The following is a 17,481-nucleotide window of genomic DNA, read 5'->3' on the forward strand; positions in this document are numbered from 1 at the left end:
TTTTTAAAACAAATTAACATCCTTTATACTGTAATTATTTTTCAGTAGCCAAACTCCACTCACTATTTGCCTTATTTGGAGGAGCCAATCTTGGCTTTAGTCTGCAGACAACAAGGCTAGTCACTGTCATAAAGTTAGTATACAGTGCATTATTTGCAGTTGTTACCAGATAAAGCCAATCAGGGACAGATAAGTAGCAGATTAAGGGCTAGATTACAAGTGGAGCGCTAATTTATCACGCAACGTAAACGTCGATTTCGCCTGTTTATGGGCGCGCAATAAATAACCAGCCATTGCAAGTGGCTGGTTATTGCTACCGCAAGCTCACGATAGCAATTAGTGCTCAGAAAATTAACCAGTGTATATACACATATAAATACATAAATACATATGTATATATTTATATATATTTAAAATTGCTGCCCATTGATGAGCGACTTACCCCCTTCACTGCGCTAGGTTATCATGCTGTGTCTGACGGCATGAGAACGAAGCTCCCATTGGAGCCTATGAAAGAGCACTCTTGTGAGCGCAATGCTTCTGTGCAATGCATTTGCGTGCGCAGGTATTACTAAGTGCAGCGCAAATATCGCCTTCGTGTAAGCGATATTTTGCGCTCCACATCTAACCTAGCACTTAGCCTTGATAAGCCATCAGGGTGCATTTCAAGTTCTGAGAATCACTTTTCTCCAACATTGGTGTGTCCGGTCCACCGCGTCATCCTTACTTGTGGGAATATCTCTTCCCCAACAGGAAATGGCAAAGAGTCCCAGCAAAGCTGGCCATATAGTCCCTCCTAGGCTCCGCCCACCCCAGTCATTCTCTTTGCCGTTGCACAGGCAACATCTCCACGGAGATGGTTAAGAGTATGTGGTGTTTAGTTGTAGTTTTTTTTATTCTACTATCAAGAGTTTGTTATTTTAAAATAGTGCTGATATGTACTATTTACTCTGAAACAGAAAAAGATGAAGATTTCTGTTTGTGAGAGGAAGATGATTTTAGCAGACAGTAACTAAAATCGATTGCTGTTTCCACATAGGACTGTTGAGATGAAGTAACTTCAGTTGGGGGAAACAGTTAGCAGACTTTTCTGCTTAAGGTATGACTAGCCATATTTCTAACAAGACTGTGTAATGCTGGAAGGCTGTCATTTCCCCTCATGGGGACCGGTAAGCCATTTTCTTAGTCTCAAACAGAATAAAGGGCTTAATATGGGCTATAAAACTGGTAGACACTTTTATGGGCTAAATCGATTGCTTTATTTGGACATTTTATACATGTTTATGCTGATAATTCACACTTATAAACTTGGGGAACGTTTTTTAACATCAGGCACTATGTTAGACACCTTTTCCAGTCAGGAAGGGCCTTCCCAGTTGTAGGCTGAGCCTCATTTTCGCGCCATTACTGCGCAGTTGTTTTTGAGAGCAAGACATGCAGATGCATGTGTGAGGACCTGAAAGTAGTTGGAAAAGTTCCTAGAAGGCGTCATTTGGTATCGTATTCCCCTCTGGGCTTGGTAAAGTCACAGCAAAGGCTGTAGCTGGGACTGTATAGGGGTTAAATCTGTAACCGGTTCCGGTTTCGTTATTTTAAGGGTTAAAGCTCTGAAAATTGGTGTGCAATACTTTTAATGCTTTAAGACACTGTGGTGAAATTTTGGTAAATTTTGAACAATTCCTTCATAAAATTTTTGACATATTCAGTAATAAAGTGTGCTCTGTTTAAAATTTAAAGAGACAGTAACGGTTTTGTTTTAAAACGGTTTTTGTGCTTTATTGACAAGTTTAAGCCTGTTTAACATGTCTGTGCCTTCAGATAAGCTATGTTCTATATGTATGAAAGTCAATGTGTCTCCCCCTTCAAAATTGTGTGATAATTGTGCCATAGCGTCCAAACAATGTAAGGACAATACTGTCACAGATAATGAAGTTGCCCAAGATGATTCATCAGATGAAGGGAGTAGACATGGTTCTACATCATCTCCTTCTGTGTCTATACCAGTTTTGCCCACGCAGGAGGCCCCTAGTACTTCTAGCGCGCCAATGCTTATTACCATGCAACAATTGACGGCTGTAATGGATAACTCCATAGCTAATATTTTATCCAAAATGCCTGCATATCAGAGAAAGCGCGATTGCTCTGTTTTAAACACTGAAGAGCAGGAGGGCGCTGATGATAATGGTTCTGTCATACCCTCACACCAATCTGAAGGGGCCATGAGGGAGGTTTTGTCAGATGGGGAAATTTCAGATTCAGAAAAAATTTCTCAACAGGCTGAACCTGATGTTGTGACATTTAAATTTAAATTAGAACATCTCCGCGCACTGCTTAAGGAGGTGTTATCTACTCTGGATGATTGTGACAACTTGGTCATTCCAGAAAAATTATGCAAGATGGACAAGTTCCTAGAGGTTCCGGTGCACCCCGACGCTTTTCCTATACCCAAGCGGGTGGCGGACATAGTGAATAAGGAGTGGGAGAAGCCCGGCATACCTTTTGTTCCCCCTCCTATATTTAAGAAATTATTTCCTATGGTCGACCCCAGAAAGGACTTATGGCAGACAGTCCCTAAGGTCGAGGGGGCAGTCTCTACTCTAAACAAGCGCACTACTATTCCTATTGAGGATAGTTGTGCTTTCAAAGATCCTATGGATAAAAAATTAGAGGGTTTGCTTAAAAAGATTTTTGTACAGCAAGGTTACCTTCTACAACCCATTTCGTGCATTGTTCCTGTCACTACAGCAGCGTGGTTCTGGTTCGAGGAACTAGAAAAGTCGCTCAGTAGAGACTCCATATGAGGAGGTTATGGACAGAGTTCACACACTTAAGTTGGCTAACTCTTTTATTTTAGATGCCGCTTTGCAATTAGCTGGATTAGCGGCGAAAAATTCAGGGTTTGCAATTGTGGCGCGCAGAGCGCTCTGGCTAAAGTCTTGGTCAGCGGATGTATCATCCAAGACAAAATTGCTTAACATCCCCTTCAAGGGTAAAACTCTCTTTGGACCAGAATTGAAAGAGATTATCTCAGACATCACTGGGGGAAAGGGCCGCGCCCTCCCACAAGATAGGCCTTTCAAGGCCAAGAATAAGTCTAACTTTCGTTCCTTTCGTAATTTCAGGAACGGACCGGCCTCTAATTCTGCATCCTCTAAGCAAGAGGGTAATGCCTCACAGTCCAAGCCAGCCTGGAAACCGATGCAAGGCTGGAACAAGGGTAAGCAGACCAAGAAGCCTGCTTCCGCTAACAAAACAGCATGAAGGAGTAGCCCCCGATCCGGGACCGGATCTAGGGGGGGCAGACTCTCTCTCTTTGCTCAGGCTTGGGCAAGAGATGTTCAGGATCCCTGGACGCTAGAAATAGTTTCTCAGGGTTATCTTCTGGAATTCAAGGAACTACCCCCAAGGGGAAGGTTCCACATGTCTCACTTATCCTCAAACCAAATAAAGAGACAGGCGTTCTTACATTGTGTAGAAGACCTGTTAAAGATGGGAGTGATACACCCAGTTCCAATGACGGAACAAGGAATGGGATTTTACTCAAATCTGTTCGTAGTTCCCAAAAAAGAGGGAACCTTCAGACCAATTCTGGATTTAAAGATCCTAAACAAATTTCTCAGGGTACCATCGTTCAAAATGGAAACCATTCGAACGATTCTACCCACTATCCAGGAAGGTCAATTAATGACTACCGTGGATCTAAAGGATGCGTACCTTCATATTCCTATCCACAAAGAACATCATCAGTTCCTAAGGTTCGCCTTTCTGGACAAACATTACCAGTTTGTGGCCCTCCCATTCGGATTAGCCACTGCTCCAAGGATTTTCACAAAGGTACTCGGGTCCCTTCTAGCGGTCCTAAGACCGGGGGGCATTGCAGTTGTACCATACTTGGACGACATTCTAATACAAGCGTCGTCCCTTTCAAAAGCAAAGGCTCATACAGACATCGTTCTGGCCTTTCTCAGATCTCACGGATGGAAGGTGAACATAGAAAAAAGTTCTCTGTCTCCGTCAACAAGAGTTCCCTTCTTGGGAACAATAATAGATTCCTTAGAAATGAGGATTTTTCTGACAGATGTCAGAAAGTCAAAACTTCTAAGCGCTTGTCAAGTTCTTCATTCTGTTCCACGTCCTTCCATAGTTCAGTGCATGGAAGTAGTAGGGTTGATGGTTGCAGCAATGGACATAGTTCCTTTTGCGCGAATTCATCTAAGACCATTAAAACTGTGCATGCTGAAACAGTGGAATGGGGACTATACAGACTTGTCTCCAGTGATTCAAGTAGATCAGAAGACCAGAAATTACTCCGTTGGTGGCTAACCCTGGACCACCTATCCCAGGGAATGAGCTTCCGCAGACCAGAGTGGGTCATTGTCACGACCGACGCCAGTCTAGTGGGCTGGGGCGCGGTCTGATAATCCCTGAAAGCTCAGGGACTATGGTCTCGGGAAGAGTCTCTTCTCCCGATAAACATTCTGGAACTAAGAGCGATATTCAATGCTCTCAGGGCTTGGCCTCAGCTTGCAAAGGCCAGATTCATAAGATTCCAATCAGACAACATGACGACTGTTGCGTATATCAATCATCAGGGGGGAACAAGGAGTTCCCTGGCGATGAAAGAAGTGACCAAAATAATACAATGGGCGGAGGATCACTCCTGCCACCTATCTGCTATCCACATCCCAGGTGTGGAAAACTGGGAAGCGGATTACTTGAGTCGTCAGACATTCCATCCGGGGGAGTGGGAACTCCACCCGGAGATCTTTGCCCAGTCGACGCAATTATGGGGCATTCCAGATATGGATCTGATGGCGTCTCGTCAGAACTTCAAGGTTCCTTGCTACGGGTCCAGATCCAGGGATCCCAAGGCGACTCTAGTGGATGCACTAGTAGCACCTTGGACCTTCAACCTAGCTTATGTGTTTCCACCGTTTCCTCTCATTCCCAGGCTGGTAGCCAGGATCAAACAGGAGAGGGCCTCGGTGATCTTGATAGCTCCTGCGTGGCCACGCAGGACTTGGTATGCAGACCTGGTGAATATGTCATCGGTTCCACCATGGAAGCTACCTTTGAGACAGGACCTTCTTGTTCAGGGTCCATTCGAACATCCAAATCTGGTCTCCCTCCAGCTGACGGCTTGGAGATTGAACGCTTGATTCTATCAAAGCGTGGATTTTCAGATTCTGTGATAGATACTCTGGTTCAGGCCAGAAAACCGGTAACTAGAAAGATTTACCATAAAATATGGAAAAGATATATCTGCTGGTGTGAATCCAAGGGATTCCCATGGAATAAGATAAAAATTCCTAAGATTCTTTCCTTTCTGCAAGAAGGTTTGGATAAAGGATTATCTGCGAGTTCTCTAAAGGGACAGATTTCTGCTTTATCAGTCTTACTACACAAACGACTGGCAGCTGTGCCAGATGTTCAAGCATTTGTTCAGGCTCTGGTTAGGATCAAGCCTGTTTACAGACCTTTGACTCCTCCCTGGAGTTTAAATCTAGTTCTTTCAGTTCTTCAAGGGGTTCCGTTTGAACCTCTACATTCCATAGATATTAAGTTGTTATCTTGGAAAGTTTTGTTTTTGGTTGCTATTTCTTCTGCTAGAAGAGTTTCAGAGTTATCTGCTCTGCAGTGTTCTCCGCCCTATCTGGTGTTCCATGCAGATAAGGTGGTTTTGCATACTAAGCCTGGTTTTCTTCCAAAGGTTGTTTCTAACAAAAATATTAACCAGGAGATAGTTGTACCTTCTTTGTGTCCGAATCCAGTTTCAAAGAAGGAACGTTTGTTACACAATTTGGACGTAGTCCGTGCTCTAAAATTCTATTTAGATGCTACAAAAGATTTCAGACAAACATCTTCTCTGTTTGTCGTCTATTCTGGTAAAAGGAGAGGTAAAAAAGCGACTTCTACCTCTCTTTCCTTTTGGCTTAAAAGCATTATCCGATTGGCTTACGAGACTGCCGGACGGCAGCCTCCTGAAAGAATCACAGCTCACTCCACTAGGGCTGTGGCTTCCACATGGGCCTTCAAGAACGAGGCTTCTGTTGATCAGATATGTAAGGCAGCGACTTGGTCTTCACTGCACACTTTTGCCAAATTTTACAAATTTGATACTTTTGCTTCTTCGGAGGCTATTTTTGGGAGAAAGGTTTTGCAAGCCGTGGTGCCTTCCGTTTAGGTAACCTGATTTGCTCCCTCCCTTCATCCGTGTCCTAAAGCTTTGGTATTGGTTCCCACAAGTAAGGATGACGCCGTGGACCGGACACTCCAATGTTGGAGAAAACAGAATTTATGCTTACCTGATAAATTACTTTCTCCAACGGTGTGTCCGGTCCATGGCCCGCCCTGGTTTTTTAATCAGGTCTGATTAATTATTTTCTCTAACTACAGTCACCACGGTACCATATGGTTTCTCCTATTTTTCCTCCTGTCCGTCGGTCGAATGACTGGGGTGGGCGGGAGCCTAGGAGGGACTATATGGCCAGCTTTGCTGGGACTCTTTGCCATTTCCTGTTGGGGAAGAGATATTCCCACAAGTAAGGATGACGCCGTGGACCGGACACACCGTTGGAGAAAGTAATTTATCAGGTAAGCATAAATTCTGTTTTCAGAGCTAAATTACATGAAAAGAGGGCAAAATAATTAATGAAAATATAATGCAAAGTTGTTTCATTACACAAAACTAAAGATTTTATATAACAATTTCAAGGTGTCACTGTCCCTTTAATGGGAAATAGAAGGCAGATTTAAAATGTGCATGAGTGCATTTCATTTTTAAAATATACCCGTATTTGCAAAAATTCTTCTAGCAAAAGCTATAGCTAGTTTTTGCTGGTATACGTATGCTACTCATGCCTGCTCAGAAAATTCTAAGACACTAATCAAGTCATTGGAACCGAATTATTAAGCTCCGAATGGAACTTGACGCCCCTGTTTCCGCGCGAGCCTTCAGGCTGCGGTCTGCAATCCGCCCAATCCTATACGATCGGGATGATTGACACCCCTTGCTAGCGGCTGATTGGGTGCGGCATTGTGCAATGTTCGCTGTCGGCATTCAGCGATGTCTGTCGGACATTATACGCTACAGCGTATCATGTCGGACAGACATTGATAAATTGGCCCCATTAACACAATACACAGCTAGACATATTCTTTTATTATTATTTTTTATACAAATAACAATATTTGAACTAATTTTATCTGAAATTCATTCATTGACTAAACAAACTAACAAACCAATACACAATTTGTTCATGCATTTTCTCTTCTCCATTTAATATACAGAGGAAAATCTCAGAACTAATGGACACATTTTGTCTTCATTCATTAGTTTCTTAAAGGAACACTGAAGTCAACATTAAACTTTCATGATTCAGATAGAGCAGTAGTTTTAAGAGACTTTCCAATCTGACACTTCTCTGCCAACCTCCTGTGACAAAAGGCAAAGAATGACTGGGGGATGAGGGAAGTGGGAGGAGTATTTAAGCTTTTGGCTGGGGTGTCTTTGCCTCCTCCTGGTGGCAAGGTTCTGTATTTCCCAAAAGTAATGAATGAAGCCGTGGACTCTCCCCGTTCAGAAGAAAAGAAAATGATCAGGTAAGCATAATTTAAGTTTTTATCGCATTTTGCACACTGTCTGAGCCACCAGCTCTACTGAGCATGTGCACAAAAGTGTATATGTATAGAAGTCTGTCATTGGCTGATGGCTGTCACATGATACAGGGAGTCGGAAAGTGTGTGTGTGGGGGGGAAGTTAGTCAGAAAAAAATCTGCTTATTTGAAATTCAGAGTGTTATTGCATTGTCTTTTTATTATGCACTTGTTAATTAGGCAGTTCTATTATTTAGTGGTGCTTTGTTAATTAAGTCATTTTGGACAAAAATTGTTGAAATTGGTTGATTTTTTTGCAAATGAAGAATGAAAATTTATTTTCACATCTAATACACATCACTACTCAATCCCTAAGTACATACAGTATTTCATGAAAAAGTACTGGGTATGCCTAGCATATGTGCGTATGCCAATGAAACTGATAGCTTTTACTAGAAACCTATTTGCTAATAAGTGTATTTTACAAAAATGCTTCTATTTAAAATTAAAATGCACTCATTCACATTTCACTTTTTACTATTGTGTCTCATTAATCATGGGGATAATTCTCAGTTCATTTTAAATCTTCTGTTCTTCACAATTCAAAAGAGACCGTTTCTGAGTGTTTTCTATTTTTGCAGGAATGGTGATCATTATGAAGGTGGATGGGTGCTGGACCAAAGACAAGGGCATGGAGTAATGCATTTTGTTGATGGAACCATTTATGAGGTAAAGCTTCTACAAACATCTTCTTAGCAAAACAGTATGAACACATTTGGTTGTGTGTGTGAGTTTCTTCTTTAAAGGACCAGTAAATAAAGTAGATTTGTATAAACAACAAATGCGCAATAGCACTTAGTCTGAACTTCAATTGAGTAGCAGATTTGTTTTCTGACAAATTTCAAAGTTATGTCTATTTTCACTCCTCCTGTATCATGTGACAGCCATCAGCCAATCACAAATGCATATGCGCTTATTCTGTGAATTCTTGCACATGCTCAGTAGGAACTGGTGACTCAAAAAGTGTAAATATAAAAAGACTGTGCACATTTTGTGAATGGAAGTAAATTGGAAAGTTGTTTAAAATTGCATGTGCCATCTGAATCATTAAAGTTTCATTTGGACTTGAGTGTCCCTTTAAAGGACAGCAATATCATAATTAAAGGGACACTAAAAAAGCTTTCCAATATAATTCTATTATCAAAATTTGAACAGTTTTTTTATATGCACACTTTCTGAGGCCTTTTTTAGAAGTGTATTAGCTAAATTTCCCCCTCTCTTATTCATTCTTACTTTTGAGATCGCTGTGTAACTAAAATATTTCAGATTACTATTATTGCAAATCCCAAAATGTTTTGGGACTGGGAGGTCTGTGTTTCTTTCTTTTTCTGAGTTTTCTATGGAAAGTAATATTTTAGTTACACAGCGATCTCAAAAGTAAGAATGAATAAGAGAGGGGGAAATTTAGCTAATACACTTCTGAAAAAGGAGGCACAATGGATATTTGAAATACAAACACTAAAACCGAAAGGGTTAAATATAGATTTTAGCCTTAACTGTTTCTTGAATTCCTAATCCTGTGTATTCTATATACTTTCCAGTTTTTAAAGTCTCAATAATGACAATGTTCTATCTAACAACGTAAATAAGAGAGTAGAAACCTAAAATACAGGTAACTAAAAGTCTAGGCTAGACTTTTAGTTACCTGTATTTTAGGTTTCTACTCTCTTATTTACGTTGTTAGATATTCACTTTTCTAGGATGCACCTGTATCTTTTATTGACTAATTAAGAGTGCTACTCACCCTGTTTTTCTAATGACAATGTTCTATTTCTAAAAAGGGAGATTATAAATTGTTATGTTGTATAATCACATACCAAAATATAAACCTATATATATATATATATTATATATATATATATATATATATATATATATATATATAGTATCTGAGTCAATATCCGTAATGTTTTTATAATGACAAAGTTTTATTTTTTTAGATTATTTTAAAAAAATGAGATTATAAAATGTTAGGTTGTATAATAAGATATCAGAACCTAAATCCATGGCCTTATATTTAGTATTGGAGATAATATCCGTATTAGAACTATTTTTTTTTTTTTAAAAAAAACAATTTTTATTGAAGCTTCCAGTGCACAGTACAAAATGCAGACATGTATACAGTTATGCAAAGTGGAAACTTACATAGTTTCTGATTAAACCAAACAAAACATATTACAACTTAACTTGGTATAACAATGTTCCACAAATTATCCCTGCAAGTTTCAAATGCCATACCTGTATGGCTTAGTACCCACTCGTTGTAACGTTAATTCACCCAGCAGCAAGTCCGATGCTATCAAGTCCATACCCAACACGCCCCCGTCAAATCTCACATCAATTAAATATTGTCAATAAATGATTCCCACATGATTTTCATCAGCAAAAACGTGTCCCTCCTGTTATTTTTCATGTAAACATACTCTTCAAGGGACATGATGAATTGAAATTGAGAGTACCAGACAGCCATATTCGGGCTGTACTGAGACTTCCAATTTTTTGCAATCAATTTTTTTAAACTGTTGCCAGCAATGAAAATCAACTTTTTCTTATGTGTTGGTATTTTGTTAGGTAAAACATTTAGTAACCATATCTGGGGGTCTGCGGGTAAGTTCAGTTCCGTCATTGCATTTGTTGCTTTAACTATAGAGGTCCAGATCGGGGCTATCAATGGGCATGTCCACCATATGTGAATCATGGATCCCAGTCCCCCATCGCATCTCCAGCATTTGTGAGAGGCCGAGGGGAACAGTTTATTAATCCTCGCTGGGGTGAGATACCATCTTTGTATTAGCTTTAAGTTTAATTCTATAAGACTACTTGATATAGAGACCTTAGTAACATTAGTGAACATTTTTGAAATATCGATTATAGACAAATCATTATCTAGCTCTTCGTTCCACCTATCTATATAATATGGAGTGTAACCTATTGGGGTTTTTTGTAGCAATGTATACATTAATGATAAAGTCTTTCTAGCGGGGGAACCAGACTGACACAGGGTTTCAAAGGGCGTAAGGGGTCTGAGCAGATTAATTCTCTCTGGATGCTTGAATATGTAGGAATGACATTGACGGAGAGAAAACCAGTTATTAAAGAAGGTCAAACCCCTCTCCATCAGCTCATCAAGGTTAAAAAGTCTTGTCTCGTTGCCCAAGTGCACTAGCAATAATGCTCTAAGAGGGTTTTCTATGTGTTGAATCTTTTGTAGAAGGCCTATGGGGAGATCGGAATTTTCTGTGAGGGGTGTGAGCGGGGAGAACTGTGATGTGATATTCGGGTATTCCCTCAATACCTCCTTCCATACTGAGTAGGTTTCCATCAATATAGTGTTCTGTTTAAAGTCTGTGGATAAGTGCGGTGTTGATTGCCAGCATATCGTTCCTAAATGTGATTTTCCTGCTATGTCGTGTTCCAATACCACCCACCTCTTAGTCTCGTAATTCTTAAACCAGTCTACAATTCTCTGTAAAAAAACAGCCTGTCTGTATTTTTTTATATTGGGGACCCCCAATCCACCCTCAACCACAGGTAAACACATTAAGGTTTTATTAATTCTCGCTTTCTTTTTGTCCCATATGAAATCAAAAATTTTGTTTTGTAAGGACGGTATAAAGCCCTTAAGCAGGGGGATGGGGAGTGTTTGCAACAGATATAAAATCCTGGGAAGTATATTCATTTTGATCGAGTTTATTCGGCCCAACCAGGAAATACCCTTAGATCTCCAGGAGGAGAGGTCGGCCGTGATAGCCCTTTGTAGAGCGTCATAGTTCGCTTTAAACATCTCCTGATTAGATGTTGCTAAAAAGATACCCAAGTATTTTAGATTTTTTATTTGTATGCGGAAGGGGCACTTCTGTGATAAGCGACAAAGGTAGTCAGCGTCACAGTGGACAGTGAGCATCTCAGATTTGGAGTTATTAATAAGAAAGTTTGAAGTGTGAAAGAAGGTGTCAAATTCATTCATAAGTCGGGGGATCGAAGAGATTGGGTCTGTTAAGAAAAATAGAACGTCGTCAGCATACAGAAGTAATTTATGTGTGGTGTTATGTATATGAATCCCCATGATGTCTTTATTATTTCTGATAGTTATGGCCAACGTCTCTATGAAGCATGCGAAGATGAGTGGGGACAGAGGGCAACCCTGCCTAGTACCGTTTGATATCTGGAACGGGGCCGACAATATGCCATTAACTCTAATTTTAGCTATTGGGGAGCTATATAGGGCCATGACTTTAGATATGAAATGTGATCCCAGCCCAAATCCCTCTAGCGTGGCTCTCATGAAGTGCCAACAGACGCGGTCGAATGCTTTTTCCGCGTCCGTTGACACTATCGCTGATGTTATGTTATTTTGATTGATATGGTTCAGAATATGTAGAGCCCTTACAGTGTTGTCGCGCGCCTCCCTATTCTGTATGAAACCGACTTGGTCGCCCTCTATAATACTAGGCAGCACTTGTGACAGTCTATTTGCTAGAATTTTCGCGTAAATCTTAAGATCCGAATTAAGTAGGGAAATTGGCCTAAAATTTTCTACACAGTCCGGGGGTTTCCCGGGTTTAGGTAAGACCACGATATGTGCTTCTAACGCTGTAGGTGAAAAAGGGTCAGCTTCTGATATCTTATTAAAGAACTTTAGTAAGTGTGGTGCAAGCAAAGCTTTATAGGTTTTGTAATAACCGTTAGTGTAGCCATCAGGCCCAGGGGCCTTACTGTTGGGGAGGTTCTTAATAACTTCTAGGATCTCCGAATGTTCAAATGGTTTATTCAAGGAGGCCTGTTGATCCACGCTAACTTGTGGGAGGGTAATATTATCTAGGTATTTTTTTATTAAAATAGATTTCTGTCCCTGCTCCGTTGGAAATTGCTGTGAAGTAGAGGATAAGTTATATAACTTTTTATAATATATCTGGAAAGCGTTGGCAATTTGTTGGGAGGTGTGCACCTTCTTCCCTTCACACCCTTTAATAGAAAGGACAAATTTTTTTATTCGCTTTCCTTTTCAGCTTTCTAGCAAAAAGGGAGCTACTCTTATTATCGTTTTCAAAATATGTCTGTTGCAATTTGAGGGCGTTTTTCTTACACTCAACATGAAGCATTTAATTTATTCGGGCCTTACAGTCAGCAATGTTCTGTGATAGTGTGAGATCTATTGGGTGTGATCTTCGTTGTGTTTCTAGATTGTTAAGCTCATTAAGAGTGTCATCCATTAGTTTTCTGGCTTGTTTATCGCGGTGCGATCTGATGCTAATCATCTCTCCCCTGACAACTGCCTTATGTGCTTCCCATGTTAAGTTACAGTCAGGGTCGTCGTCATCATTAAGAATAAAGTATTCTTCTATGACTTTACCAATTCGATCGCAAGCAATCGGGTCAGACAACAGGGTATCGTCCAGTCTCCATATATATTGATGTGTAGGGGTATGTGGCCAATCTAAGGAACACACGACCATTGCATGGTCGGACCATGTGTTAGGGGTGATTTCTATCTTAGTAACTCTAGAAAGATTAGTAACGTCCAACATGAAATAGTCTAGTCTAGAGTGTCTACGGTGTGGGTTGGAATAAAAAGTGTATTCCCTGGACTCTTGATGTATGATCCTCCATGTATCATGTAGGGTAAGATCTTTTAAATTTTGTTTCACTGAGTTAATAACTTTGTGGGGTACGGAAGACAAGTTATTGGAGTTATCCCAACATGGGTTTAAAGTGAGGTTGAAGTCCCCGCCCATTATAATGACACCCTTTGTCATTTCTAGAGTCACGTTAGTAAGGTGTTTGAAAAACACATCCTGTTTTAAGTTAGGTGCGTAAATATTAATCAGAGTGACAATTGTGTTTACCAGTTTCCCCACTATAATGAGGAATCTTCCAGCTTTATCTTTATACTTCTTAATAGGGGTGAAGGGAACACCCCTTCTTATTAAAATGGCTACCCCATTAGTTTTAACTGAATTCGATGCGTAATATGTGTCCCCAAACTTATACGAGAATGTTTTTGGTTCTCTACCTGAAACAAAATGTGTCTCCTGCATGAAGATTACGTCGCCCTTGCGGCGTACAATGTCACGAATAGCTATATTACGTTTATGTGGGCAATTTAACCCCTTAGTGTTAGCTGTTATAAAATTTAAACCCTTAGCTGACTGAGTCATGGGAGTGGTAGAAGGTGCAACAAATATTCACTGGCACTAGTGCACTGAGGCTAGGTCCATTGTAGGACAACGAGTTCTGTAGGTATATTGATGAGCGTGTAGGTGTAAGGACCCTCAGACAATTGAGTGATATGTGAGTGGGCGTCTGGATAGGGCATTGTGGAGCAGTTGTGGAACAAAACAATAAGTTCAACTTACAGTAAAACAAAAATACATAACAACAGTAATAAAAACAACAAAAAACATTGAGAATGTCACAAAGCATGACAACTGGAAGGAGGAATGCTCAGCGCAGACTCCAAAATTTGTGAATATTATTGGCAAGATAAGAGGAAAATTAAATATTAATAACATTGATTAGAGAAAAATCCTTTGTAAACATATGTTAAACTAGAGCATGGAAAATAGTTCAATGTGTGAGGGAGGGTTATTGACCCTTAGGCTATATGGGAAGACAGATTCCGCCTTTCCCAATAAAATGATGTCCACTATCCCGGGAACAAGCTGCACAGTATAAACCAAGTGCAGAGGAACTGTCATTATAGAAGCTTAATTTAACAATATGTCCTATAGTAGGAGTATTATCAATAACTGTGCAGATCTCACCCGTTCTAGAAGAGGGAGGAAGATTCAGGTCACCGAGTCCATATCCTGATCCATCTTTGGAAATGTTTCTTTCACGTTGCTTTTTTTGTGGCTGACTTTTGTCCAGCTTGAATTCTTGGTCTTGTTTATAGCTTGACTCTCGGGATTAAAACCTTTTATTGAAACATCTGAGATCCGGGGTAGTTGGAATTTGATGTTCATCGCTTTGGAGAGCATATCCAGATCCTCAGGTGACTTGTAGGTATATGAATGGCCTTCATGTGATATCTGCAGACTAAATGGGAAACCCCATCTATACTTTATAGATCTTTCCTGAAGAGCTTTGGTAATAAAGCGCACATCCTTGCGTTTCTGAACTGTAGTAGGGCTTAAGTCCAAGTATACTTGAAGTGAATGGTCCAGATACATAATATTTTGAGATTTTCTAGCTTGCTGCCATATCTTCTCTTTGTCAGTGAAGCGTAGAAATTTTAAAATAACATCTCTGGGTGGAGAACCTGGAGGAGGCGGAGGTCTAAGGGCTCTATGCGCTCTTTCTAGTTCCAGATCAGGACCATGCGGGTTTTGCAGTAAAAATTTAAAGAGGCCCTGTAAATATTGATGCAAGTCGTTAAATGTAATGGCCTCCGGTAGGCCTCTTAGGCGTAGGTTGTTCCGCCTCCCCCTATTATCCAGATCCTCCACTTTATCTTGTAAGGCCTCGATTTGTGCATTAGAGACGGTGGTGTATGTGGATAGATTGTCGTACATTGTGCTAAGAGAATCCTGGGAGTCTTCCACATACTCCATCCGATGCCCCAGTTCTTTTATATCCTTTTTCATGTTAACCAGTTCAGAGGTAATCAGTGACTTAAGTGTGTCGAAGTCTGCTTTCTCCTGTTAAGTGTAGTCAGTCCACGGGTCATCCATTACTTATGGGATTATATCTCCTCCCTAACAGGAAGTGCAAGAGGATCACCCAAGCAGAGCTGCTATATAGCTCCTCCCCTCTACGTCATACCCAGTCATTCTCTTGCACCTAACTAATAGATAGGACGTGTGAGAGGACTGTGGTTGTTAAACTTAGTTTTTATTTCTTCAATCAAAAGTTTGTTATTTTAAACAGCACCGGAGTGTGTTGTTTCTTCTCAGGCAGCATTAGAAGAAGAATCTACCTGAGTTTGTGTATGATCTTAGCGGTCGTAACTAAGATCCACTTGCTGTTCTCGGCCATTCTGAGGAGTGAGGTAACTTCAGAACAGGGGATAGCAGGCAGGGTTCACCTGCAAGGAGGTATGTTGCAGTATATTATTTTCTAAGGAATGGAATTGACTGAGAAAATACTGCTAATACCCATGTAATGTAAGTGCAGCCTTAAATGCAGTAGTAGCGACTGGTATCAGGCTGATATGTATGTATGTTTACACTGAGGTATTTCTGGGGAATGGAACTTCACTAAGAAAATACTGTATATATTTAAGTAATATTTGAGCCTCCACTGCAGTGAAAGCGACTAGCAGCAGGCTTATTAATAACATTTCATAATTTTATTTTTAAAACGTTTACTGGCATGTTAATCGTTTTTTTCTGAGGTACTTGGTGATAAAACTTATGGGCATGATTTTTACCACATGGCTGTCGTTTGTTTCTGAATAAAATCAGTTTACTGAGCTTCCCCACTGTTGTAATATGAGTGGGAGGGGCCTATTTTAGCGCTTTATTGCGCAGTAAAAATTCAGTCACAGTCTTCCTATTACTTCCTCCATGATCCAGGACGTCTCTACAGAGCCCAGGGGTCTCCAAAACTAGTTTTGAGGGAGGTAATCACTCACAGCAGACCTGTGAGAGTGTGTTTTGACTGTGATAAAAACGTTAATATTAAATTGTTATCCGTTTTTGGGTACTAAGGGGTTAATCATCCATTTGCTGGTGGGTGCAATCCTTTGCTAACTTAATGCATTCACTGTGAAAATTTGGTTGCTATAACTAATTTGGTTCATTGTTATTTCAACTGTGACAGTTTTTTGTGCTTCTTAAAGGCACAGTAGCGTTTTTTATATTGCTTGTAAATTTATTTGAAAAGTATTTTCCAAGCTTGCTAGTCTCATTGCTAGTCTGTTTAAACATGTATGACACAGATGAATCTCTTTGTTCAATATGTTTAAAGGCCAATGTGGAGCCCAATAGAAATTTGTGTACTAATTGCATTGATGCTACTTTAAATAAAAGCCAATCTGTACATGTAAAGAAAATTTCACCAGACAACGAGGTGGAAGTTATGCCGACTAACTCTCCTCACGTGTCAGTACCTTCGCCTCCCGCTCAGGAGGTGCGTGATATTGTGGCGCCAAGTACATCAGGGCGGCCCATACAAATCACTTTGCAAGACATGGCTAATGTTATGACTGAAGTACTATCTAAATTGCCAGAATTTAGGGGTAAACGCGATCACTCTGGGGTAAGAACAGAGTGTGCTGATAATAATAGAGCCATGTCTGATACTGCGTCACAATTTGCAGAACATGAGGACGGAGAGCTTCATTCTGTGGGTGACGGATCTGATCCAAGTAAACTGGACTCAGACATTTCAAATTTTAAATTTAAGCTTGAGAACCTCCGTGTATTACTAGGGGAGGTATTAGCGGCTCTGAATGATTGTAACACGGTTGCAATTCCAGAGAAAATATGTAGGCTGGATAAATATTTTGCGGTACCGGCGTGTACTGACGTTTTTCCTATACCTAAAAGGCTTACAGAAATTGTTAACAAGGAGTGGGATAGACCCGGTGTGCCTTTTTCACCCCCTCCTATATTTAGAAAAATGTTTCCAATAGACGCCACCACACGGGACTTATGGCAGACGGTCCCTAAGGTGAAGGGAGCTGTTTCTACTCTGGCTAAGCGCACCACTATCCCGGTGGAGGATAGCTGTGCCTTTTCAGATCCAATGGATAAAAAGTTAGAGGGTTACCTTAAGAAAATGTTTGTTCAGCAAGGTTTTATATTACAACCCCTTGCATGCATTGCGCCTGTCACGGCTGCGGCGGCATTCTGGTTTGAGTCTCTGGAAGAGACCCTTAGC

The 17,481-nt window shown here is 40.5% G+C and overlaps 1 protein-coding gene across 1 annotated transcript in view; it reads left to right on the top strand.

Annotated features, from left to right (window-relative positions):
• Nucleotides 1–17,481, top strand: part of MORN1 (MORN repeat containing 1) — a 569,760-nt gene that overhangs the window by 60,471 nt on the left and 491,808 nt on the right. The window contains exon 6 of the mRNA XM_053690352.1: nt 8,238–8,325. Within this exon, the coding sequence (XP_053546327.1) occupies nt 8,238–8,325 (88 nt within the window). The remainder of the gene's footprint in view (nt 1–8,237; nt 8,326–17,481) is intronic.

The sequence above is a fragment of the Bombina bombina genome, chromosome 8 (genome assembly GCF_027579735.1).
Source record: "Bombina bombina isolate aBomBom1 chromosome 8, aBomBom1.pri, whole genome shotgun sequence".
In the NCBI taxonomy this organism is placed as follows: Eukaryota; Metazoa; Chordata; class Amphibia; order Anura; family Bombinatoridae; genus Bombina; species Bombina bombina.